This window comes from Acinonyx jubatus, chromosome D2, assembly GCF_027475565.1.
Source record: "Acinonyx jubatus isolate Ajub_Pintada_27869175 chromosome D2, VMU_Ajub_asm_v1.0, whole genome shotgun sequence".
Taxonomy (NCBI): domain Eukaryota; kingdom Metazoa; phylum Chordata; class Mammalia; order Carnivora; family Felidae; genus Acinonyx; species Acinonyx jubatus.
Window position 1 is genome coordinate 40,451,102 of NC_069393.1, and position 25,996 is coordinate 40,477,097.

Genomic DNA, 25,996 nt, shown 5'->3' on the forward strand with positions numbered 1-25,996 from the left:
TTGATCACTTCTTTACCGCACCAGACAAAGCAAGTATTGAAATCCAGCTGACAGACATGCATGTTGTATTCTCTCATCTTTGCTGGTATTATTCTCTTCTCTTTTGCCCAAAGATAGCTTTCTGAAACTTTTCACTAAAACTGGGCTCTTTCTCCAGGATAATATAGAAGAGGAAACATGAATAGAAGGGATAGCTTGTTATTTTCAGTACAGCTGAACAAGTGGGATGGGGGGCAAGGACCAAGTTGGAAGAATGTTAAATGGCGAAAAAGAGATGCCTGCATTTGAAACTATACAGTAGGCCCTTTCCCTGTAGACAGGCAAGACCCTGATTTGTGATTTGTCTCTGAGGCTCACCAGCAGAGATACTAGGCTCATTCTCCAAGCTCTTCCCCCCACTTCATTGCTCTTTTATCCACAGTTACCCCTAAACACAGTCTCCCTTCAATCTCTCCCCTGCCCTACCTTACTTTGGACATTGTCTCCTCAACTATGCCCTTCCCTACTTCCTTTTAAATTTGGAAATAAAGCAGACCGCATGATCAAGAACTTAACTGGTTTCAGAAGCATCAGCTCCTTCACCACAGAGTAGATAAACCCAGAATTTATGACTAATTTTTTTTCAAGGTAAAATTTCTTAGCTCTTGCAGACTGAGCATGTCTTGTGGTTGTTTCACTGTTGATAATTCTTCTATTTACGCAACTATTTGTTGACCTTGGCTGTATTTCCTGTCCTGAGCCTGTCCCCTGCTCGTATGCCATTCAGTTGTAGAATCAAAACTTACCTGTAAAACCACCAGGGAATATTGGGATTTGTATTATGGTCACTGTGATACAATGTTTCTGAGGGATAAAGAAATTCCTAGAAAAGGGACTGGATGAATTGAATGGAGCTTTGAAAGCAATGCAGAGTAGGAAAAAAAAATAGAATATTAACCTCATTAAGAAAATATTTGGGCTTTTCTAAACACATTTACTATTCAAGATTACACATGTACTTTTAAAATTTTATAAATTCTGTCATGCTATCTTAGATGAACAAAGACCTGTTTATTATATGAATTTCTGTTTTGCTTATACCTATATCCTTTCAAAAGCAAACATCTTAAAAAATGAACAATAACACTTTCAAAATCCTCCCCAAACTAACCAAAGCCAAAATAAACGCACAGTGATATTTCTTCAAAGAACTGCTTGTTTCACTGTCAGAAATCCCGCCAAACTCAATCTATGTAATAGATGTGCATCTTGACTTTTTTTTTTCTTTGCTTTATATCTTTAATACTGTCCTAAATTCAATCCACTTCATTGGCATTACCTGCTGGCCCATTTGGTCTTTATACTTGGATGGGTCTGAACTTATCAAGGTGACCTATGTGTGATATTTAAATGGAAGTTTTAATTTGTCATTCTTAAAACCCAGCACCAATTAGCAGAGACACTGCCTCCTTAACAAAGGAGCAGGACCGGATGTGTATGCAGTCTTACAGCCTCTGGTGGGTTTCATAGGCTGGCTTGGGCTGCTCCAGCCTCATCACACTTTGGCTATCTACAGCACGCAGGTATGAAGGCAGCATGAAGGACCTTGCAGTGCTATTTTCCTGGTACCCCATGAAGCCTGAGCACTTCAGAATGGGCTCACACTCATGGAAAATCAGTTTAATTCTACAGAAATGTCAAACGTCTTTCCATAGTTTCCTTTCTGCACACAAATGGAATAATGCACTGTAAGTAATGAACCCGTTAAAAAGCAAAACAAAACAAAAAATCACTTTCCCTTAAAAGCAACCGTCTCCCTAGGATACCATTTCATATTAAATGAAGATGCAAAGAGTAAAAAAAGTCAAGCATGCTCAAAATCTCCCACACATGTTGGAAATAAAACCTCTAAAAAAGTGAATACGCACTGTGGCACACACCTAGCCTGTAACTCGTTGTTTATGAGGAAATGAAAATTAAAGCACTATCGTTCCAATGATTCTGAATAAAGACACACTAACAACATTAGGGCGGCTTTCAGAGAACAGGAATTTACTTTTTCATCACAAATGTGCTTCGATCCTAAGTATTTTCTGACTTTTTACCATTACAGAACGAGTGATTTGTCTGCCCTATTTCAAGTGCAATAAATGAATTTTAAAAAGTTATGAAAATATGTGGCTGCTTAAACAAATTCTTTCAATAGCCCGTTGGGTATCTGGGGTATCCCTATATCAGGAATCTTTGTTCTTAGTCTAGGAGGAAAATTGCCAAATACACTCCAGAGTGCCAGGCTTAAAAAGGTGCTGAAGAGAGCCTGCCTGATTACCTGACTTCCAATTTGGCTCACAATGAAAGGTAGTAAAATTACCTTGGTGCCTTTCAGTTGCTGCTCCGGCTGCAATAGACCTTATCTAATAGTTTATTACACCCAGAAAACAAAGCATATTCTAAAGAAAAAATTCACTGCTCCAGTCTCTGACTGAATGGTCTCTTTCAATTCTTTTGTCGATTTCATAGATTTCTAACAACCCGAGGATTGTTTTAGAAATCTGATTTTTATGCCAGCAGCACAATTTCCTCCTCTGTAAGTAGGACAGATTCATCCCACAAGCAACAATGGATTCTTCCCTGCTTAACTCAAGCATGACAGATTAAGCTTCAAGCAGACCTTGAAATGCCACCTCCCCGATTACAGAGGCAGGTGTTTGGGGTATCGGCCGCATTTCTTCCTTGAACTGCCAGCTGATGAGCCACTGCTGTCTGAGGTGGCCAAGCAACCCCAACTGAGCGAGCTGTGTGAAGACTCCACAGGGGACTGTCAGGGATGAGGTGACACACCTCATTGCGGGTGCTCTCAGACAAATCCCTCGCCCCCAAATTGCACCTGCCTCAGGAAAGTTGCCTTGTACAATGCCTGGCACAGGGCAGGCACCTTGCACATGTTTGTGAATATAAAAGAGAAAAATGAGGAGGGAAAAATACAAGTTTAGAGGAAATGCACATTGAGGTAGATGCCTTTCAGATCTTACCAGATCTAAAATAAATGCTGTTATTTCTGGCTAAGTGGCTAATGATGCTAACTTGAAGAATAGCTATATTAAAAAAAAAAGTAAATAGCTGTTAAAAAAAGGTAAAATTAGCAAATGAACAAACTAATAAAACACAAGGAAGATAAATAAACAAAAATCTACTGATTTTTAGCCAAATGGCCAAAATCTACTGATAAGATTTGATCATTTATATTAGAAAATGAATTTTTATTAGCAAAATGACCCTTAAAATATGATGCTTCCAAAAGAGCATTTGCAGCCTTTTAGAGACTAGTGTATTGCATAAAGAAAATACCTGCATATGTCTGCATTCAGAATTATAATATGAAGATAACTATTATTCATATAATAATGTGAATTTGCTCTGAAGGCCATCTTAAAATGCTATTCAATTTGCTCCTGAGGTATTCCATCTGAAACTATAAAAGCAAAGCAGTGCTGGGGTTTTTGCAGGTAAATAGACTCTAAAATCCGTGTGTCAGTGTTGGAAGACTGAATCAAACAATCCAAAAGCATGAATGTACTGTTCTCACATTTGTGTAATTGATGGCTATTTTGCTTGTTGAAATCTTCCACAACAACATGTGTATGTTTGTCATTTATCCCCTTTTCTCAGGTGCAAAGAAGGCTACCAGGGAGTCCGTTGTGATCAATTTCTGCCGAAAACTGATTCCATCTTATCGGATCCAAGTAGGTCAAGCATTTTTCTTCTCTCTCTAATGCAATATGTAGGCAACCCTTACTCTGAGCAACGGTTGCTAACTCAGCTGAAGGCTGTATTTCAGTCACGTGTCTTGGAAAGCTGCCCAGAGCGGAAGCTGGTGACAGTCATTAACATTCAAAGCTTGTTCAGAACTAACTTGGTCTAAGCCTAGGTCTGGTGTTCTCCCAACACGGGACCTGGTTTCCAGATTCAGCTCCTCACTGACCTACACTAGGAACTCCAGCAAACCCCTGTTCCCTTAGCTTTCAGGCTCCCACCAACACCCATTACGAAAGCGAGGAAATAGACACATAACACAGCTCTTTTTTTTTTTTTTTTAGCTCATTATTACCTAAAAGACTGTTATGGAAACTACAGTATCATATTGGTTCTTACGCTTTGCTTGAGAATTTGTGATAACATTAAACCTATTAACTTTTACTGTACTTACTAAAGAAACTATGCATATAAAATTATGTAAGATGTGTCCCAACTGTGAAAACCCCATTTTGAGCAACACTATTTGCGTATTATGGATTATTGTACTGTTGACATTTTTTTTCATTCAGGAAAGAAGACAATTTGCTAGTCATTAGTTTCTGTAAAAGGTAACATTCTAGTCAAATGTGAATGTTTTGGTTTATTCGGAAATAATCTTCTGCTCTTTCAGTGACTACTACAGTTAAATTGCCAGTGTGGAAAGGAGATTTTTACTGAATCAGCAATTTAGTTCCATGAGGATAATGACAGGCACTTCCAAATCACAGACGCAATGTTATGGTTTTCTGAATAACAAACATGCCTAAGACAAACTTCAACAAAATATTGTGTATCGACAACAGACAGGTTGCCTTCCTGTGCGTGTTCACGCCGCTGTATAGTGAACACATCTAGCCATTTTTCATTATGCATATTTTCGAAATGCATATTTTCATTCCCCCTGCCCCAAATCTCCACCTACATCTCCTTAGGTAAATGCAAAGTTTTTTTAGCAAGGAAAAGTTTTGTTTAATTTCATTTAATTGTGTTTTATCTTGGCAAGACAAGCTACCATGCAATCTTAACTCCTCGCTTCTTTCCAAATTTAGCTCTCCATAGGAAAAGTGAAGGTTTCCTAAAATTTAGCAAGCAAGCAAGCCATGGATTATCTCTGTTCTCTGAGATGTGAGGCTCTGGTGTCTAGGAATTACCCTGAAAGGAGACAGTTACTAAAGTATATTATATTTATTTCATCTTGTGATTTTGCCGCTTGTTAAGGTGATGTCTCAAATGTATGGATGTGGTTGGAAACATGGATTTGGACTATTAGAAAGCCCATGGAAGAATGGGCTTGCTGATTTCTTTCTTTCATCTTTTTTTATTTTGTCTGATGTACCTGGTTTCCGCTCTTCCTTCTTTCTCTTCTCTTTACTTCCCTTCTGTTCTCCCCTTTCCTTTATTCTATTTCTTCATTATTTTCTTTCTTCCTTTGAGGCTTCTCCCTTTTTCTTCCCTTCCTACCCCCCTTTCCTCCCTCTGTTCCTTCCTTCCTTCCTTCTTTCCTTTTTTTTTTTTTTTACTTTTCTTATATAACCATGGAATATCTATCTATAGAATAGAGGGCAGGGTATGGAGGTAGGACTTGCATATGGTACAAAATAGGCAAAATAAACTTTCTTTAGACAGTCTAATCAGACCCTTGCCATCCACTTAGGTATCATAGTCCATCTCTGCAAAACTGAGGATGAGGCCCACCATAAGGACTGTGCTCCTCAAAGAAAACTGATCTCATAATCAAAGTCACTAAGTCTGAAAACCTAGTCTTAATATGCATAAAATATTTAGTGTGGCAGTATTTCTAATAGTGAAAAATGGACACATTCTGAAAACCAACAGCAAAACTTATGTTTAAGTAAAATACCATATGGCATATCCATAATGCTCTATAATAACCATTAGGGGGCATCTGGGTGGCTCAATCGGTTAAGCAGCCAACTCCTGATTTCAGCTCCAGTCATGATCTTATGGTTCCTAAGTTCGAGCCTTAGTGCCTGACAGTGCAGAGCCTCCTTAGGATTCTCTCTCTCTCCCTATCTCTCTGCCCCTCTGCTGCTCATGCGTGCACTTCCTCTCTCTCTCGCTCCCTCTCAAAAAAAGGTAAATAAAACTTAAAAAATTAAAATAAATAAATTGTCATTAAAAGGATACCTGTAAGAAATATTCCTATTAGGTGAAACAACAAGATAGAAAATAATTTTTACATGAAACTATAGTAGGAATATCCCTTGGTCCAATGGTAGAAAAAAAAACCATATACTGAAATGCTGAAAGGGAATTTTAGTATTTGGATTGTGGAAGTATATGATTTTTTTTCCTTTTTCTCCTGTTTCCTATAATATGGCATATCATTATGTGAATCAAAACTCCAGAAAGTCTTGAAATAAAAGCTAAAAAATAAAGCACTGAAAAACCCAATGGATGAGTCCCTGATATACAGTTTAAATGGGAAAAACATTATAACACCATTTATCCGTGCATGCCTCCATTTATGTATACAGTCATTGATTCATTCCACAGATATTTTCTGAACATATGCCAAAGGGAGAAAACACATGCATACATAAGCATGGGCACACTTCTGGTGGAAACACTTACTCCTTTGTGATCTTGACAGATTCACTTGGCCCCTGAGCCTCAGGCTTATCACCCCAGTAATGGCAATAATAATTCCTACAGGCACCTATCACTAAGGTTGACAAGAAGTCAGTGCCAGATAAACATTATCCCACTTCCTTGATTCATCATCATAATCATACTAATATGTGTTTAGAGCACACATGTGCCAGTCACTGTGCCAAAGAGCCTTACCTGGCAACTGCTCACATTTGATAGATGAGGAAATTGGGCCTCAGAGATGTTAAATAAACTTGCTCAAGGTCATGCAGCTAGTTAATGCTGGAGTCTACCTTCTGATCCAAATGACTCCGGGGCCTGCGCACGTGACTGCAGGGCTCTTCCCTTCCTCCTCCTCCTTCCTCCACTTATTTCCACTATGACATTTATCACTCTAAATTTCATTGACTGAAACCCAATGACCTGCAGCCAACATTATTCTAAGGAACAATATTTGCACAATTTTCATATCTTAATGCAGCAACTTGAGCTTCCATAGAGATTTAAATCCCTAATGAAATTTTCTTGTCAAAATTCTTGCTGAAGGATCGTTTAATTTGCTGCACATGATATCCTAGAGTGACTCTGCTCTCAGGAAAAAGCCTTCCCTCCAACTCCCTCCCTCTTTTTTCCTCCTTTCTCCCCTTTCTTCTCTCCCTTCATCCTTCATCCCTCCCTCCCCATTCTCTGAAGGCATGCACAATTGTAGCGAAATCCCAGTTAACAGAGGGTTAGAAGCCTCTGACATTTTATTCTTCCCCAGCCAAAGCAGACTTGATTGGAAATGTTCATCTTTCCAATTAATTTAAAAAATAAATAAAACCTCAATATAGGTGTATTTGGGGAAATAATGCCAGGATGTCACTATGAGAAGTCTCAATGGCTACTATGACCAGTGTCTGTACCATGGTCCCAGGCTGGATCCTCAGACCTGCTATTCCAAAACCTCATTTTTTACCCCCCCAAAGAGCCTGTGGTTAACTCCACTCAGGAAGAGTTGTATACACACATGAATCAAACTTATAGAGTGCCTTCATGTCAGTTTTTGAAAAAAATATCTTATGCATATAACTATCAGGTAAATCAAACCCTCATACAGATTCAGTGCACAGAAGCCACATTCTGATCACAAAGATGAGTAGTAAGCATGGGTTCAGTAGTAAATGGTAAGAGGAACAGACTATGGTCAAGAGGAGATGACCGTCTATGAAGGAGTTAGCACCAGCTGATGTAGCATACCTGACTAGCATATATCTATACCCTGCCTCCCACTGATGCCAGCCAGCCCTGCCCATGGATAGCAGCAGTCAACTTCCAGGAAGCCCCACAGTCTTCTAGACAATTTCTGATTTAATTCATTCAGAACCAGTCTCCTTTCCCTCAAACACGGGATCAACCTATACTCCTTTCCGGTTTTCTCTTCCTAATGACCTGTACCCACCCAGGTAAGATACCATATTCAGCCTTGAGGCAGAGCCAGATGGACCTGAAGAATCATGAGCTGGTCAAAGATTCAGACAGATTGGGTCTCCTCTCTTAGGAGCACCTGCTGACATGAGTTATAATGAAGATCCTCATATCATCACCGGCCATTGGAAGCCTGAGAGCAGCTCCAGAGAATGGATTCAGAATGGAATCAAAGAATGGTATGAGGTGGAGAAGACACCCATCCACAGTGAGGGTCCTCCTCCCATGCGGCTGGAAGTAGCCATTACCAGACCTGTGACTTCCCCTCTACATCAGCATCTACCACCCAGGGTCCCCATGGCTGGCTACAGGTGACAAATCATCAGGCCCAAACTTTGGCATGGGGCTTTTATAGCTTAAACTCTCAGAGTCATCTAGTCTCCACAAAGGGAAGATGGAGGAGAGCTTAGGATCCAGTTCATATAAACTGTTAAAAGAAAAATCTCCACAATTTACACATCTAATAAATATTCAGCAATTCATGAATGGGGCAGCATCCAATCTAGCAGATAGAAAAGACCTCTAAAGAGCTGTAGAAGGTGAGAGATTTTTATAAACCAAAGTGAGTAGGAATAAGGGATTTACACTGGATGTTTGCTGATTGGTTAAAGCAGGGTTACCTTCTTTATATGGAACAAAGAACTCTTAGAGCCAGGTCAGGTAACTTGTGTTGAGCAAGCAAGAATGGATTGGTTGACCTTGGCCTTCTTTGTGTGGGAGAGCATAGCATAGAAACTTAAAGTTAAGTTTTGGTTTGCTGATGTGGGGCTTAGCATAAACAATTCCACTTTAGGCCTAATCTGGTTATTATAGTACTGATTTACAGTCACACTTTTGTTTCTTCATATCTTAGAAACCAGGCTCTGCCCTTAGAGTGGCCTATAAGGTGCCAGAAGCCTGGTCTGGCCATGGTTCAGAGGAAGGCTAGCAGAAAAAAAATGGTATGGGTTTAAACTTCCCATCCCTCCAACCTGTGTTTATGTGACCCCAACTTCCCAGGAATAATCACTTCGGGAATCCAAAAAATAAATTTGCCCTAGCTTGTGGTTCTAGCTCCAGAGGGAGTACTGGCAGTGAGTCAGTCAACACAGCCCAATTCCTAATGGTTTGCAGGGGCAACAAATTTATCAGGCCTGAACACAGTAGGTCTCTTTCTTCATGTGCTGGGAATCCCATTCGGTCATCATTCACCCAATGCTCAAACCATTCAGCTCAGGGCAGAGTGATGCTGTTTGCAGTTTGAAGCTCAGTAAAGGAGCTCCTTTGAGAGCTTCCTCAAAGGAAACTTGAGAGCTTCCTCAAAGAACCATTGTGGAGCCCCAGAGCCCAGGCAGGTGTTGGCTAAGCAGACACAGGAGGTTTCCTTGAAGAATATCAGTTGGAACTTTCCCAAAGAGACTCATGCTCTGCATTCTTTCTTTTCTCAATGTCATGATTGCATGAAATTGTTTCTACAATTTCTAAATGTTTTCTACCTTATAGGAAAGTGTTTTATGTGTCTACAATTAGATGGAAAAGTGTAAGGGAAGGTGCTCTGAATTAAGAGTTAAAGGGTTTTGGTTCTAATCCTGTGACCACTTGCTCTTAGCAGTGTGGCCTTGGGAAAATCATAGTGTGATTGAGCCTGTTTCTTTATCTGTAGAAGGATTCTGGTTAAAAGAAGAAAGCAAACCTTAGTACAGAGGTGGCTGTCTCTGCAAGCCATTCAGAGGTGGAGTCAGATGCACAGCTGAATTAATATATCTTTTTGTTCATTCTTTTATTTATTCCATAATTAGGCACATATAAAGTGCACCTACTATCAATAAACTCATAGTCTAGTAAATTGCCTTTATTTAAATTGAATTGTAGGTGCCAAAGGATGTAATGTCCCCAAGAGAGAGAAAAAATTTTTCATTTCCTCATTCATTCAAATGTATTAAGCATTTGAGATAATCTTACCTAAACTTGATGGGTTCTGGTTTTCTTCTTTATAAAATATGAATAGTCTCTAACCTATATAGTTATTGTTAGGATTAAATAAAATAATTCATTCAGAGAACTTTGTGCTTGGCACATTGTAGGAGCCCAATAAATGTTATCTATTATTATAATTATGATTGTTTTTTTTAATTTACTTAAACCATTATCATTGCCTTTATAACTGCACAATATGCAAGTTACTGAGACAGGTACTTCCAGGAATTAAAAAGCATGAGGCATATTTCCTGACATCAAGTATCTCCAATTGCATAGAGGCAAGAAAATTTTATAAACAAGAAAAAAACCACACATAAAAGACAAGACAGATTAAGGAAAGATCATAAAAATGGTTGGGCAACATAAGTTCACATAAAGTTAAGGGGGGAGATTTGGGTTGCTTACAGAAAGCTTATCTATGAGAGAGTATTATAATGAGTTTTCACATGGGGTGCTGTGGCTGTGTATACAGGCCGTACACGGCCCAACTGTATAAGGATCATTCACCCTAGATTGAGAAGGATTCTATACAAAGGTGTGCAACATGGTCCTGGGAAGGAAATTTCCAGTATAAATCAGATGGAGAAAAAGAAGTCTCTTGAGGGTACGCAGCATAAACTGTCACCACCTGTCCCTGGTCTATTAATCGATATTGATAAGAGGGGGTATCTTCTAGACTGGAATCCACTCAGAATATTTAAGTCTTTTAAATTACTTTGCTTTCCAGGAGCCACAAAAATATGGTTAGCAGAATGGATCCATTCAAAAATCTGCAACTCTTCTGCAACTCTTCTTCAACTCTTATTACCACTTATCTGGACTTGAAAGAGAAGTAACAGAATTGTCAGATTTTAACCATGCCTCTGTCAATTTCATAAAGTCTATCAGTTCTGTCAGATCTATGGTTTTTTCTCATTCAAATGCTATTATCTTCAAATCTACCCTTTTAATTTGTACAAAATACCTAACATTTACCAATTAAACATGCAAATGCACCCAATTTCTAGAACCCCCAGGAAGGTAAATATATTTATAAACAAAGAACAAAATTCCCAGCATCACATCATTCAGAGTTAACCACTAATAATCATTTTGCTGCATAGCAATCCAACTATTTTATAATTTTCATGTGGAAATATATATATGTGTGTGTGTGTGTGTGTGTGTGTGTGTGTGTGTGTGTGTGTGTGTGTATGCAGTATCAATCAATATATTGAAAGCAAGATGTCTAGGGCCAGATACCATTGCCTCCCTCAGCTTCTCTGCTCTGCTTCTTTCTTCCCAGCTTGCTAACTGCTGCTTTCTCTAACTTAGCCCTAGCTTGCTGAGGGTCTACTCCACCTAGGACAATAGTGGACTGTCCTTATGCCTGCTCAGGCTGGCTGATCTTAAGACAGTCTGCATCCTGTCTTTCTTGTGTGTGGCCCACAGCTAGTCTACAGGACCTGCCAACATTTCTGTTGTCCGAACATGCTCTTGAGAGTCATCAGACTCTTAGAACCAAATGGCTTTCTTACCCATCTTCCCCTGCTCCTTTAATGTTTTCAGAGTCAGCGAGAAAGATCAAGTGTTATGGAATGGCTCTAGATAGTTCAATTATTTCCTTTATAAATTCTACATTTAGTGATTAGTCTCACACTTCATTATCTATTATCCCTTTTATTGACACCTTACATCAAATGTGAGGTATGAGGAATTCTAACATTTTGCTGCATAATATATTAATTCTTCTTAAAAGTTGGAATCATTCTATACATACTTTGTAATCTGCTTTTTGTCATCACTTAATATATTATGACCTTTTCCCCCACAGCATTATATAATCCTATATTTTTCTAAACTATTAATTTAAAGAGTCTAACATTATACACATATCATATAAATTATTTACCAATCTTCTATGCTGGGTCATTTAGTGTATTTCCAATTTTTTGTGATTACAGTGACTGATAAGCATTATGCATAAGTCTCTACCTTGTGGTACAGATTATTTTTTAAGAATACATTTCTGGACTTTTTATATACTTTGAAAACTTTTTTCTCCCGAAAAGTTATATTAATTTATATTTCCATGAACACAGTATGAGAAAGTTGATTTTACTTTTTCCCCTCACCAGAAATGAATAGAATTTTTTAGTTGATAATTTTATAGGGAAAATTATAGCTCACTAGTGTTTTAAAAAGAATTTCTTAGACTACCAACACAATTGAATACTTTTTCATTTGTATATTGATCAGTTGATCAGTTTCATTTCTACTTTTGTGGATTTTTAAATTATTTTCCTTGCTCACTTTCAAGTCTGATAACTTTTTTGTCTTCTTTAAAAAGTTTGCTATTTTGAGGATAAGAAACTGTGCACTATCACATGTTATAATTTTTCTAGATTGCTCTTTGATCTGTTACTTGTGTTTTTTGACACACACAGAAGTTTTGCCTTTTATGTGATCAAATCTATCAGCTTTTTTAAAAAGTAGTTCATATGTTTTAATACTTGGGCTTCTTTCACATGAAATGAGATAAATATTTTATTAATTTAACTATTAAAATTTGATTGTCTATATAATTTAGTATGACCATGTATGTATGTTTGGTTGCATATAGTCCTAATCTGCAATTTATATTCATGAGAGAGTGAAGGACGAGTTCTATGAATAATTACAAAGACCAAAAAAATGTGAAACAGTACTTTATGGTCTCCCATATTTGTAAAATATATGTTTACATTTAATACATGAACTTCAAAAAAAAATCTAGAAGGCAATGCATTACAAAATGTGGTAGGATTATACATAATTTTTCTTACCAGTATTTTTCTGTATTCTCCCAGTTTTCTGTAATACATATTTATTAACTCAGTAATTATTTAAAGTATAAAAATAACAACAAACATTTTTTTTAATTCTTACAAATTTTTTAATTCTTTTGTGTGTGTGTGTGTGTGTGTGTGTGTGTGTGTGTGTCTCCATTTATTTGTTTATTTGTTTGATTGGATTCATCCATTCATTCATCCATGTGGATTCATGGACATTTACTTTATTCCAAAGGATTGTCTGCACACAGACAATCTCAGCTGAAAATAGCCCTTTGCTTTCTGGGAGGTTTCTCATATTTTATTTTATTTTTTTAATTTTTTTATTTTAACATTTATTTATTTTTGAGACAGAGAGACACAGAGCATAAGCAGGGGAGGGGCAGAGAGAGAGGGAGATACAGAATCTGAAACAGGCTACAGGCTCTGAGCTGCCAGCACAGAGCCCGACACGGGGCTCAAACTCACAAGCTACGAGATCATGACCTGAGCCAAAGTCGGACACTCAACCGACAGAGCCACCCAGGCGCCCCACATATTTTATTTTTATTATTTATTTATTTATTTTCATTATTTATTTATTTATTTATTATTTAATAAATATTTATTGTCAACTTGGTTTCCATACAACACCCAGTGCTCATCCCAACAGGTGCCTTCCTCAATCCCCATCACCCACTTTCCCCTCCCTCCCACACCCCATCAACCCTCAGTTTGTTCTCAGTTTTTAAGAGTCTCTTATGGTTTGCCTCCCTCCCTCTCTAAACTTTTTTCTTTCCTTCCCCTCCCCCATGGTCTTCTGTTAAGTTTCTCAGGATCCACATAAGGGTGAAAACATATGGTATCTGTCTTTCTCTGTATGACTTATTTCACTTAATATAACACTCTCCAGTTCCATCCACATTGCTACAAAAGGTCATATTTCATTCTTTCTTATTGCCAAGTAGTATTCCATTTTGTATATAAACCACAATTTCTTTATCCATTCATCAGTTGATGGACATTTAGGCTCTTTCCACAATTTGGCTATTGCTGAGAGTGCTGCTATAAGCATTGGGGTACAAGTCCCCCTATGCATCAGTACTCCTGTATCCCTTGGGTAAATTCCTAGCAGTGCTATTGCTGGGTCATAGGGTAGATCTATTTTTAATTTTTTGAAGAATCTCCACACTGATTTCCAGAGGGGCTGCACCAGTTTGCATTCCCACCAACAGTGCAAGAGGGTTCCTGTTTCTCCACATCCTCGCCAGCATCTATAGTCTCCTGATTTGTTCATTTTAGCCACTCTGACTGGTGTGAGGTGGTATCTGAGTGTGGTTTTGATTTGTATTTCCCCAATGAGGAGCGATGTTGAGCATCTTTTCATGTGCCTGTTGGCCATCTGGATGTCTTCTTTAGAGAAGTGTCTATTCATGTTTTCTGCCCATTTCTTCACTGGATTATTTATTTTTTGGGTGTGGAGTTTGGTGAGTTCTTTATAGATTTTGGAAAAATAAATATTGCTAAAATGTCAATACTACCCAAAGCTATCTACACATTCAATGCAATCCCAATCAAAATTGCACCAGAATTCTTCTCGAAGCTAGAACAAGCAATCCTAAAATTTGTATGGAACCACAAAATACCCCGAATAGCCAAAGTAATTTTGAAGAAGAAGACCAAAGTGGGAGACATCACAATCCCAGACTTTAGCCTCTACTACAAAGCTGTAACCATCAAGACAGCATGGTATTGGCACAAAAACAAACACAGAGACCAATGGAATAGAATAGAAACACCAAAATTAGACCCACAAAAGTATGGCCAACTCATCTTTGACAAAGCAGGAAAGAAAATCCCATGGAAAAAAGACAGTCTCTTTAACAAATGGTGCTGGGAGAACTGGATGGCAACATGCAGAAGGTTGAAACTAGATCACTTTCTCACACCATTCACAAAAATAAACTCAAAATGGATAAAGGACCTGAATGTGAGAAAGGAAACCATCAAAACCCTCGAGGAGAAAGCTGGAAAAAACCTCTCTGACCTCAGCCGCAGCAATTTCTTACTTGGCACATCCCCAAAGGCAAGGGAATTAAAGCGAAAATGAACTATTGGGACCTCATGAAGATAAAAAGCTTCTGCACTGCAAAGGAAACAATCAACAAAACCAAAAGGCAACCAACAGAAAGGGGAAAAGATATTTGCAAATGACATATCGGACAAATTTTTTAATTCTTACAAATACAAATGGTGCCAGGCACCATTCTCAGCACTTTACAATCCTCTTACAGCTTTGTGGAGTAGATACAAAAGTAACCCCTATGTCAATGATGAAAACAATGAAATCAAAAATAATAAAATCTTTGCCCGAAGATACACACTTAGTAAGTGGTAGTGCTACAATGTGAACTCCATGGGTTACGCGGTCTAAAAATAAAAAATGAAGAAGCAGATTCAAAAGCTGACAGAAAGTCTTTCCCATAGAGTTTAATTATTATGAATCCTCACATCACTGCTCCTTCTTTGGAGCATCACTCTTTTTCTATGTGACTTTTCACACTGCTGTGCTGTATTGGAATGTGAGGTGTCTTCTGACAGGTCATGTCTAGATCCCCATACAGTGCTTTGGGCCAAGATGAAGAATGAAGAACACAGTCCAATTTATCCACTGCCTTTCCTCCCCTCTCCACTTTCCACTGCCTTTCCTCCCCTCTCCCCAATTTGAGAGATTTTAAAAGGGTTCTTACCACTCAGATAGGCTGTTGGAAGCCCGAATTCATTCAGTCTCCAATACAGTTTAATTTTACATACACAATATTTGCAGTTTATTTGTATATTCGTCATAGTTGACTTGTTACTTATGCATGAGGAGGGCTCCCCTTCACACACATTTAAACATTAATGTAGCTTTCTTCCAGTAACCATAATGTATTTGTCATTTTCACTGAAAATCTATGAGGGAATAATCTTTTTGAGTGTTCCAATGGCCTTTTTATCTAGAAGTCTCCAAGTGATACACTTTTGAGTGAGTATAGAGAAGAATTGAAAGAAAAATGATGGAAACTTTGGCCAAAGAATATGTGTAGAGTGACAGCAAAGAAACAATGACCACAAGACTAAACTGACCCTCACCCGAGGGTATATGGAGCATCTGAGATTACCTTGCACATGACATTTGGTGCTTCCTTTTCATACTCCCCATTTTGGATAGATTTCAATCACATCTAATAACAGTACATGTATCCCTAGTTATTACTACTTTCCACAAAACACAGAGGAAACTATAATACCTTTCACCTATGTTAATAAGACTTCCCTGAATGCATCTATTTATTTACATTTTGCGCTCAGGCACTGTTAGGTTTTGGGAATAAGTAGCAAAATTATTTATTTTTTTGGTGGTGTTCTATATGATGCTGATGATGGAAGATGACCAAAGTAGTGTGGTACCAAGCACACACCCACCATCCTCCTTTCCTTGAGAGAACTTTTTAAAAGAGGATGATAGCACAATTTCACTCTTGTGACTGACATGAAATGGAATGATTTGAGCTATTACCATCTTATTTCTAATTTGGTAGTACCATCACTCTTTCCGTTTTTATGTAGTTTTTAAAAACCGGACACACAAATGGTGAATAGCCTCTCATAATGTGGACTACAAAAGTGAGTGCAGAGAAGTATAAAAATTGACCACATTGTTGGCAATAATCACAGACAGAAGGTTACAGATTTCCTTTCTTTCTTTTTTTAATTTTTTTAATGTTTTATTTATTTTTGAGGCAGAGAGAGACAGAGCATGAACGGGGGAGGGTCAGAGAGAGAGGGAGACACAGAATCTGAAGCAGGCTCCAGGCTCTGAGCTGTCAGCACAGAACCCGACGCAGGGTTCGAACTCACAAACCGTGAGATCATGACCTGAGCTGAAGTCACACGCTTAACCGACTGAGCCACCCAGGTGCCCCTACGGGTTTTCTCTTAATAGTAAGGCCATATTTCAAACACCAACAGAGAAGTTTCATGGAATGAGGACTTCCTATGTGCAGAGAATTTTGATAGGTCTCTATCTACACTTTCCCATTTATTACCCACACTAAATCATGGTCATTCTATAAAGAAACTGATTCAGAGAATTTAATTAACCCACCAGAATTACTCAGTTTCTAAGAATTTACGTTCACTTTAACTTACAGATGCTTTCTATGGGGGGTATTAAAATGTTTGTGCTCTTAATTTTAAACCAAGGAATGGACATTTGAAGGGTAAATACAGACAATGTTGTTTTTGGAATAGTTGTTGCAAGAAGAGTCTTTTTATTTATCTAGTCTATCCATTGATTGATTGATTGATTGATTTTTCATTAGGCTCTAACAGCAAGGCATTCTCCATCATTTCTTGAAATGAGCAGCTTGATTAAGTATCATGGCTAGCAGTATGATTAAAAATTCAATTTAAAATAGTTGAGATAGGTGCATAATTATGACAGTTTGGGGTACAATGATTGTGTTAAGCAATATAATGCAAAGTACATAAATAATCTAGTTCACAACACACTTGCTAAAATTGTGAGCAGTTAAAATGACTTTTTTATGATTCATATTATATAAGAATACATTTTTGAAAATAAACATTGGATCTGCTGAATTTTTGGCTCTCCTAACTTTTCAGTCTCTTCCTATGAATATGTTCTGTTTAATTATATTGGTTGATATCTTCATTGTCTCCGTTTTGTTTGGAATCTTGAATATTTCATACCCTCTAGGGGAGTTCTGTGGGAGAATTAATGTGAAATTGACCTGGCAGATAAACAGTTGATTCCCACTGTGTTTTAAATTATGAGGATATTATCAAATCTCCAGTTTTTCATAATTTCTTATCTTCACAGAAATACTCAAGTGATTTTACCTGTAGGAAATTTCCCAATATTGGGCATAACCCACATCAGTGGCCCAGGAACATTTTCCAGACCTAATGGGAGTGTTTTGTGGATAATCTGTAAATGCTTCCCCTCAACTATGAGTGAACAAGGTGGAATTTAAAACTCAAGCAAGTATTTCTATAATGTAAGAAGATTCAGATACAAGTAACATTTGTTGACGGCCTATTATAGTTCATGTAAGAAACTTTGGCAGGTATAATCACATGTGTTCTATATGTTCTGCCATTTAACTCTGACAAGTAAAAGATAAAATAGCTACTACTATTATTCCCATTTATTTTTGAACAATACAAATAAGACTTTAAGAAGGTTAGACCTAGATGAAGAAAACTATGTAGATTTATTATAGGTTACAAGAAGAGATAAACTGAAAAAGATCTAGTATGCTCTAATATCAAACATATTTTTAAAATGCCATTACTTCTTAAATATATTTCACCATAGGTCCAAATAAAGTCCTTCGACTGTTGCTTATACTTCTGTTATTGTTTATATGTGTGTGCGTTTTTGGTGTTTCATTATGGAACTTAATCGGCAGATTGTTGAAATATAAAATGGAGATTCTACAAGAGAGCAGGGGTTGTGTTGGGTTTGGTTACTGCTATATCCCAAGTGCCTACCATGCTTCCATCATATCAGACATTCAGGTAGATTTTGATTAAATGAGTGAAAGAGAAACTTGTCCAAGGCAACGTGTTTTACCAGTTCTCATTTTTAAATGTGTTTTTAGTCCATCCACTTCAAAACTGATTTGGTTGTCAATGAAATACCTATGATTTTGCTAAGTGTTATGGATAATTACTATAGTCACAATATTTTATTTTATAATACTTTTTTAAGTTTAATTTAATTTTAGGATAGTGATACACTCAAATGCTTCAATACTAAGCAATAGAAAAGGGATTACAATAAAGCTTCCACCCCCACACCCCATTCATCCAGTTTCTCTCACAATCATTGCTGTTAGCTTCTGATAAATGTTTATAAAGTTATAAATAACAATAAATAATATATTTGTTATATATTAATATATAAAGAAATAATGTATTTATAAAAGCAAAATGAACAAAAAAATCCCTTTTCCTTTTTATGTAAATAACAGCTCATAACACATTCTGTTCCACACCTTGCTTTTCTGAATAGAAATAGATCTTCAAGGTCATTTTATTTTGATATATATAGAACATTCTCATTCTTTTTATGATTGCATAGCATATTTCTTTTACTCTGATTGTATATAATACAAAATTAACAACTCATCTGTGGATTTGCATTTAGGTTATTTTCTGTTTACAATATGCTATTTTCAGCAGTATGTAGGATTAATTTCTAGAAGTGGAATATCTGAGTCAAATATGTGCCCCTTTGTGGATTTAGGGATTTTACTTATTGTCATCCCTAGAGTGGTACCAATTTAAACTCTTAAACCTTCCCCAAACCCTCTATTTCTCCCAAGTCTCTTTGACAGTGTTTTCTCAAACTATTTTATCTTTATTCAATCTTAGAAGAGTAGTTTTTAATTGACTTTCTCATGCAGTTTTTAATTGAATTTCTTTTCTGATAAGTGACAGAGCATCTTTTCATATGTTTAAGAGCTACTGTATTTCTTTTCCTGTGAACTCTCTTAATATATACCTTGCCCAATTTTCTTTTGGTTATTGGTCATTTCTTAAATGATTTGTAAGAATTGTTTATATATAAGGGAATTTAGGCCTTTGATAGTGACATTAGGTTCAAATACTCTTTGTCTTTTGAACTTTGCATTTTGTCTTTGGTTATCATAGTTCATGCCAAGCAGGAAACTTTCCCTTCTTCCTTTCTTCCCTCATTCCCTCCTTTCCTCCTTCCTTCCTTCCTTCCTTCCTTCCTTCCTTCCTTCCTTCCTTCCATCTTTCTTTCTTATATTAGAATGAATAGATTATTTTATGTTGTGGCTACTGGATTTTGTGTAATACTTTTAAAAGGTCTTCTTCGCTCCAACTTCATTCTATAATTATCCCATTTAAGTTTGATAGTTTCATTATGTTATGCTCAAATCTTGAAAAACATTCAGGTTTCTTTTTTCCTAGATGATTACAGAGATTCCCAAATGATTTCATTAATAATATTAATTATTAAAATCACATGTATCAATAATTTAAATGATATTTACATGTTAAATATTGTATACTTATAAATTAATAGAATATAAAATAATAACAAAATATCAAATATGTATTTTGTTCTATTTCTGATCTTCCTATTCTCTTCTATTGATCTATTTGTCTGTTGATCAGTGTAATGCTCTTAATTATTGAGTCTTTATTACACATATTAAAATTCCTAGAAGGAGATCAAGTCCTCATTCAGTTTCCCTCCAATTTGTTAGTAATATAGACTTAGGGGCTAATTGTCAACTGAAGGGTAGCCATGATTGAACATGAGTTAATGAAGCAGAAGAAGCCAGGCTACAAAAGTAAAAACTAAAATAAAGGAGGAAGGGAGAAAAAGAAGAGAGGAGAGAAAGATTGCATTGGTTCTGGGAGTGACATCCCGGTACCTCTCTTGTCTTTTTCATAGCCAGGGCTGTCAACATTACCAAAGGACTAATCTTAACCCTAGTTAACTGGCTACTACCTTGCGATCCAGAGATCAATCCCATGGTCCTATGTAACATTATTTGCTTCATAACATCACTTCATCTTTTCACTTTTAGGAGTTTTATCTTCTAATGCAAATATATATTACTTTAACATAAAACCGTACACTACTGGGGGTGATTCATTATTGGTCTACATTATCATAGTACCAGAAATTAGTGATACTTATCACAGTATAATGAGCATGAGCAAAAACACACTGACAATTGTATAACCATAGACTACTATGTTATCAATAAACTTGGAACTGAACTGCTCAACATCCAGTTTGGTTCAGCAAAACAAAGAATGTTGACACTGACATCTTTGTGCTGACAAAGAAGAACTGAATGATATCCCAAGTTAAAACTCGTTATTTGGAAAAGAACTTTTCCTAGGACAGTAGTCAAGGCTAGAAAGATATATCTCACAAATATCTCAGGTAATTTGATTTTTCCTATTTCATTGCTAACAAGCACGATTTAAAACAGACAGAGAGGCATTATCAACCAAGGGAAGATATGGATGCCACTCTGTCTTTCATGTGTCCTGGTGTGCATGGTGCCCAGAAGCAGACCCTGTAGCCAGATATACCCATCTTATCTTATTCTAAACTTGAAAATGTTGTTATACTGCCTTTATAGTCATTACCATCTGCCCTTGAGGGAGTTCTCTTCTCCCTTCCATAATCTCATAGTAGTTTGTATATTCTTCTCAAACAGCCTAATATCTCTTATTTTTCACACTTAATTTAATTTAATTCCAGTCTCTCTGCTGTTAAAGCCTCCAAGATTGGTATTATTGCTGCCATTTTGCAGGTGAGATGCTGAGTCATAATTTTAGGCGAGGTTTAAGCTCCTGGCTGTATTTAGGAAAAGGGAAAGAAGCAATCTGACATCCTTGGCTTCTGCAGAGAGAGAATTCTTCCAGCCAAAGGAAATATTAGGAAAAGAGTAGGAAAGATTAGGAAAGAGGAATAATTAAGATGGAGAAAACCATTCCACCCTTAATGGCTCCATATACAAAAAAACACAGGTCTTATGCCACAGAACAAAATCTGATACATAATTTATTTTCTTGTTGCCCTTAAGGATCTAAAGTTGTGTCTAGGTGTCCCATCTATTTCACATTTTTCCAATCTTCCATTTAGAATTGCAGTCAAAGAAGGAAATGAGAACTTAACTTGTTTTTTGTATACCCAGGTTGCCCCTCAGTAATGTCATCTTGCACTTGTTAGTATACACCAGTATTTCATAAATGCGTTTTAGTGCTTTGTTGTTGTATTTAGCACACTTATTGATTTACAGTTTAAGGATGTACTCTACAGACTTATCTTCTCTAAAAGTATATTGTTTGTTTTCAGTCTTCCCAGTGAATCCTCTAAGAAAGCAGATGGTGGATTAGATTTGAGAACAAAGTTCCCTCAGGATCTGGGATATACTCCAATCAGCCTGGGACCCTAGAACTCATTTGTAAATATATGCTCTCTTATCTATCACTCTGTACCTCAACAGCTGCTCTCCAATGTCTGTTCAGCCTCTTCTACAAAACCTCTCTGACTGAAAATGTAGCCATACTAAGCATACTTCTTAATTCTGTTTTGTCTTAATCATGAATAAGTATATATCAACATCTTCAAATGGCAGGTGAATCTCATCCTACCCTGATTTTCCTGTTGTCCTGAAATACCAGATTCTTCTCCAAGCCCCACCCCCCAACTCCATCCTTCTTTTGACCTTTGCCTCTTTTCCCTTTTATATGTTATTATTTTTCATGTTTCTGAACCTACAGTTACAAGTGCCTGCCCATGGCTTTTATCATTAAAATAGTGTGATTTTAGTAATCCTGAGAGGAAGATAACCAATTATGAATGGAAAGTGGGTCACTAAGAAGCAAGTGATGCTAATTGTATCACACTGGCTCTGAGACCCTCCTGCCATTCAGTAGAAGCCATTGAGGAAGGCAGACCTTTCTATGACACATGCTAGTCTGTTAGTGATTTCCTCACAGATTCAACATTGAGCTTCTTCTATACTTCTCATGTAATCATATGAGATTTCAATATCAGAGAATGTAAAAACAGCTACATTATATTTGCAAGGGGAATGCAACTTAAGGAATTAAGTAAGCATACATTTTTTTCCATCATTGATAATTACTGATGAAGCCAAGACCTACAATGTTTATGAAACCATGAAGGAGATGAAAAGAAAGCAACCACATACATGACTGGAATTTTACAAAATAATTTAAAATTTTCCCAAGAATAAATACGCACTTATCTTGAAATATCCAAATAGAACTTTCTAATAGGATCATGTGTTTTTCAAGTGTTTCTACCTATGTACTAAGTACATATGCACTGTGATTAACTGACTTATTTGATTGTCCAAGTAAAATGTATAAGCAGTGCATTTTATAAGGGAATACAAATTCTCCATTTCAGAGTTGAGAAAGAAAGATATAGAACCTGCCGTCATGGCACTTACAAGAATTAATAATTATAGTAATGAGTTATTTATTAATACATGTGAAAAGTGCCAGGAGGTAAACATCCAGAGTGCAATACTGATATATAACATGGAAATTGAACCTTGTTGGGGAAGGGCTGTCAAGAATAGTTTCATTCATTCATCCATTCACTCATTCACTGATTCAGTACCTGCAATAGACCAAGCACTGTTCTAAGCAGAGAGACAAAGCATTTGTCTAAGTGTTGGGTGGGAGGCACATAGATTCAAAATAAATAGAGAAATAAATAAACAAATTTAGACAGTGATGTGGTAATTGAACAGAGAATGATTCGATTGCTGTTTTATTCTGAATTTGACTAGAAAAGAAAAATTAAACTAAAATTTGAATAACAGGAGACAAAAATCCATTGGGCAAGGGACTTTCCATGGAGAGAAAACAGTCAAGCAAAGATCCTAAGCTTGGGAGAAAACTGATATGTTCAAAACAAAACAAAACTCACACATATACCAAAAGGCCAGAATAAAATGATAAAACATGTTAGATGAAGATTAAGGTGACCATATAATAGCCATTCAAATCAAGACATCTTTGGGAGTAAAAATGGATACTATGAGTAATGATAACCAGGCAAGACGCATGCAGGACGGTCTGGGCAACTGGACTGATGATCATTTAAGATGAGTGCTTCTCAACCGGGAAGAATTTTGGTCCCCAGGAGACATTTGGCAATGTCTGGAGATAGTTTTGATTGTCACTGCTTGAGAGGAAGTTGCTCTTGGCATCTAATGCCTAGAGGCATCCTACAATGCACAAGACAGCACCACACCGCAAAGAATTATCTGACCTAAGCTGTCAGTAGTGCTAAGGTTGAGAACTCCTGCTTTAGAATGAGGAGAACAACACTAAGGAGGCAGAGACCAGACCATGTGCGGCTTTGTCAGCCAGAGTGAATCATTTCTTTTTCAATATATGAAATTTATTGTCAAATTGGTTTCCATACAACACCCAGTGCTCATCCCAAAAGGTGCCCTCCTCAATACCCATCACCCACCCTCCCCTCCCTCCCACCCCCCCTCAACCCTCAGTTTGTTCTCAGTTTTTAAGAGTCTTTTATGCTTTGGCTCTCTCCCACTCTAACCTCTTTTTTTTTCCTTCCCCTCCCCCATGGGTTTCTGTTAAGTTTCTCAGGATCCACATAAGGGTGAAAACATATGGTATCTGTCTTTCTCTATATGGTTTATTTCACTTAGCATCACACTCTCCAGTTCCATCCACATTGCTACAAAGGGCCATATTTTATTCTTTCTCATTGCCATGTAGTACTCCATTGAGTATATAAAGCACAATTTCTTTATCCATTCATCAGTTGATGGACATTTAGGCTCTTTCCATAATTTGGCTATTGTTGAGAGTGCTGCTATAAACATTGGGGTACAAGTGCCCCTATGCATCAGTACTCCTGTATCAGGGTGAATCATTTATATTTCATTCTAATTGTGATGTGAAACCATTGGAGATGTGTAAGTAAAAGAGTGATTTATCTCATTCACAGTTGAAAAAAAATCTCTTTGACTTCTGTGTAATGAATGTAGGAGGGCAATGACAGAATTGTGGAGTTCTATTAAAAGGAAAGGCGGTTTGGTGCCTTGAACTAAGGTATTTTTAACAGATGTAGAGGGAGGTGTGTTTTTTTGGAAATAAAGTCAACAGGACTAGACAATGGAAAGGATGTGAGGACAAGGGGGAAAATCATAAATAATATCCAGTTGAGCTTGAACCATCAGATAGATACTGTTCATATTGAGGAAGCCCTAACAACTTGAGCAGGGTTAGCTGGAAGGTGAGGAGAATAGAGAATAAGCATGCTGCTCTAGCAAGGTACGTCTGAGATGTCTATCCACATCTGGAGGCTAGAGGCTAGAGTTCTGGGAAGAAGTCAAGGCTGGACTTACAGATTTGTGAATCGTCAGGATGCAGTTAGTGGTTACAGTCATAAGAAAGATGTGAACCCCTAGAAAAAGTCTAAAGGTAAAAACATTAAGGAGGTCCCAGAAGGCCTATTTATGAAATAGAATAAAGTAGAAAAGCCAAAAGTGTAGAGTGAAGTGGAACAGGTGGGGTGATGAGGATATGCAGGACAATTTGAGTTTACAGAGACCAAGAAAAGGAGAAAGGGGTCAGTGGTCTTAGATAACACTGAGAGGTGAAGTAATGTGTGAAGATTTGGCAACATGGAAGGTGCTTGTGATCTTGGCAGGGACAGTGTCCTAAGGTTGATGGGGAATGGAAAGCCGGTTGAAATTGGCTGAGAGAAGTATGAGGTAAGGCTTCATAGAAAGTAGTCACTATAGAAATGCATTACAAGACATTGAGCTCTGAATAAGACCAAGAAATAAGGTGGTAGTCAAAGAGGATAGGACGTTAAGAAATCACACACACACACACACACACACACACACACACACACACACACACATTTAAAGTAAGTGATAAAAGTGATAAAATAGAAAGTAGGAAATTGATGATGCAAAGGGAGAGAAAATAATTGCATAAGTGAAGCTCCTGAGGTGAGTGCGATGGAATTTGGTGAAGTGGGAGAGTTGCCCTTTTACATTTTGATAAAAGCAGGAGCACATCATCGGTAGTAATGGTAAGGAATACTGAGAATGTGCGCAAGGATATGGTGATTTGACAAAGAGGCAAAGTTTGATCCAGGAGCTGAAAGATGAGTAGTGCATTCAATTAGAAAATGCAGAGGTGGGGGTGAAGGAGAGCATTTTGTTTAAAGTCCTTGCACAGGAAGCATTTTGATTCATTTGAATAGTTGAGAAAGAGAAGAAAAGAAAGCTCAGTAAATACATATTGAATAAAGGAAAAATTGTCATCAATCAAATGGAAGATGAATGTTTTATTTATTATTTTAATGTTTATTTATTCTGAGAGAGAGAAAGTGGGCACACAAGAGCACAAGCAGGGGAAGGGCAGAGAAAGAGGGAGAGAGAGAATCCCAAACAGGCGCCACACTGTCAGCATAAAGCCCAGTACAGGGCTCGATCCCACAAACTGTGAGATCATGACCCAAGCTAAACTCAAGAGTTGGACACTTAACTGACTGAGCCACCCAAGCATCCCCATGTCTTATTTCTTAACAAAGGGGTTTTAATTAAATGTAGTTCTTACTGAGTTTGACTTTTAAAGTAATTTTATTTGAGGGTTTTGGCATAACTGGTATTGTTCAGTGTCTTCATTTCTAGAGCTGTAAATCTTCCCAAAATAATTTGTTCTCAGGCTTTCTTTATGTTAATAGTATCAGTGAAGCCGACTTGGACAAAATGTCCCATGTGAATTGAAATTATTTC

General features: G+C 37.2%; 1 protein-coding gene across 10 annotated transcripts in view; it reads left to right on the forward strand.

The window, feature by feature from the left end:
* Nucleotides 1-25,996, forward strand: part of NRG3 (neuregulin 3) — a 1,044,350-nt gene that overhangs the window by 803,573 nt on the left and 214,781 nt on the right. For all 10 annotated transcript variants that reach the window (XM_027062437.2, XM_027062438.2, XM_027062441.2 and 7 more), the window contains exon 3: nt 3,649-3,722. In XM_027062437.2, the coding sequence (XP_026918238.1) occupies nt 3,649-3,722 (74 nt within the window). The remainder of the gene's footprint in view (nt 1-3,648; nt 3,723-25,996) is intronic.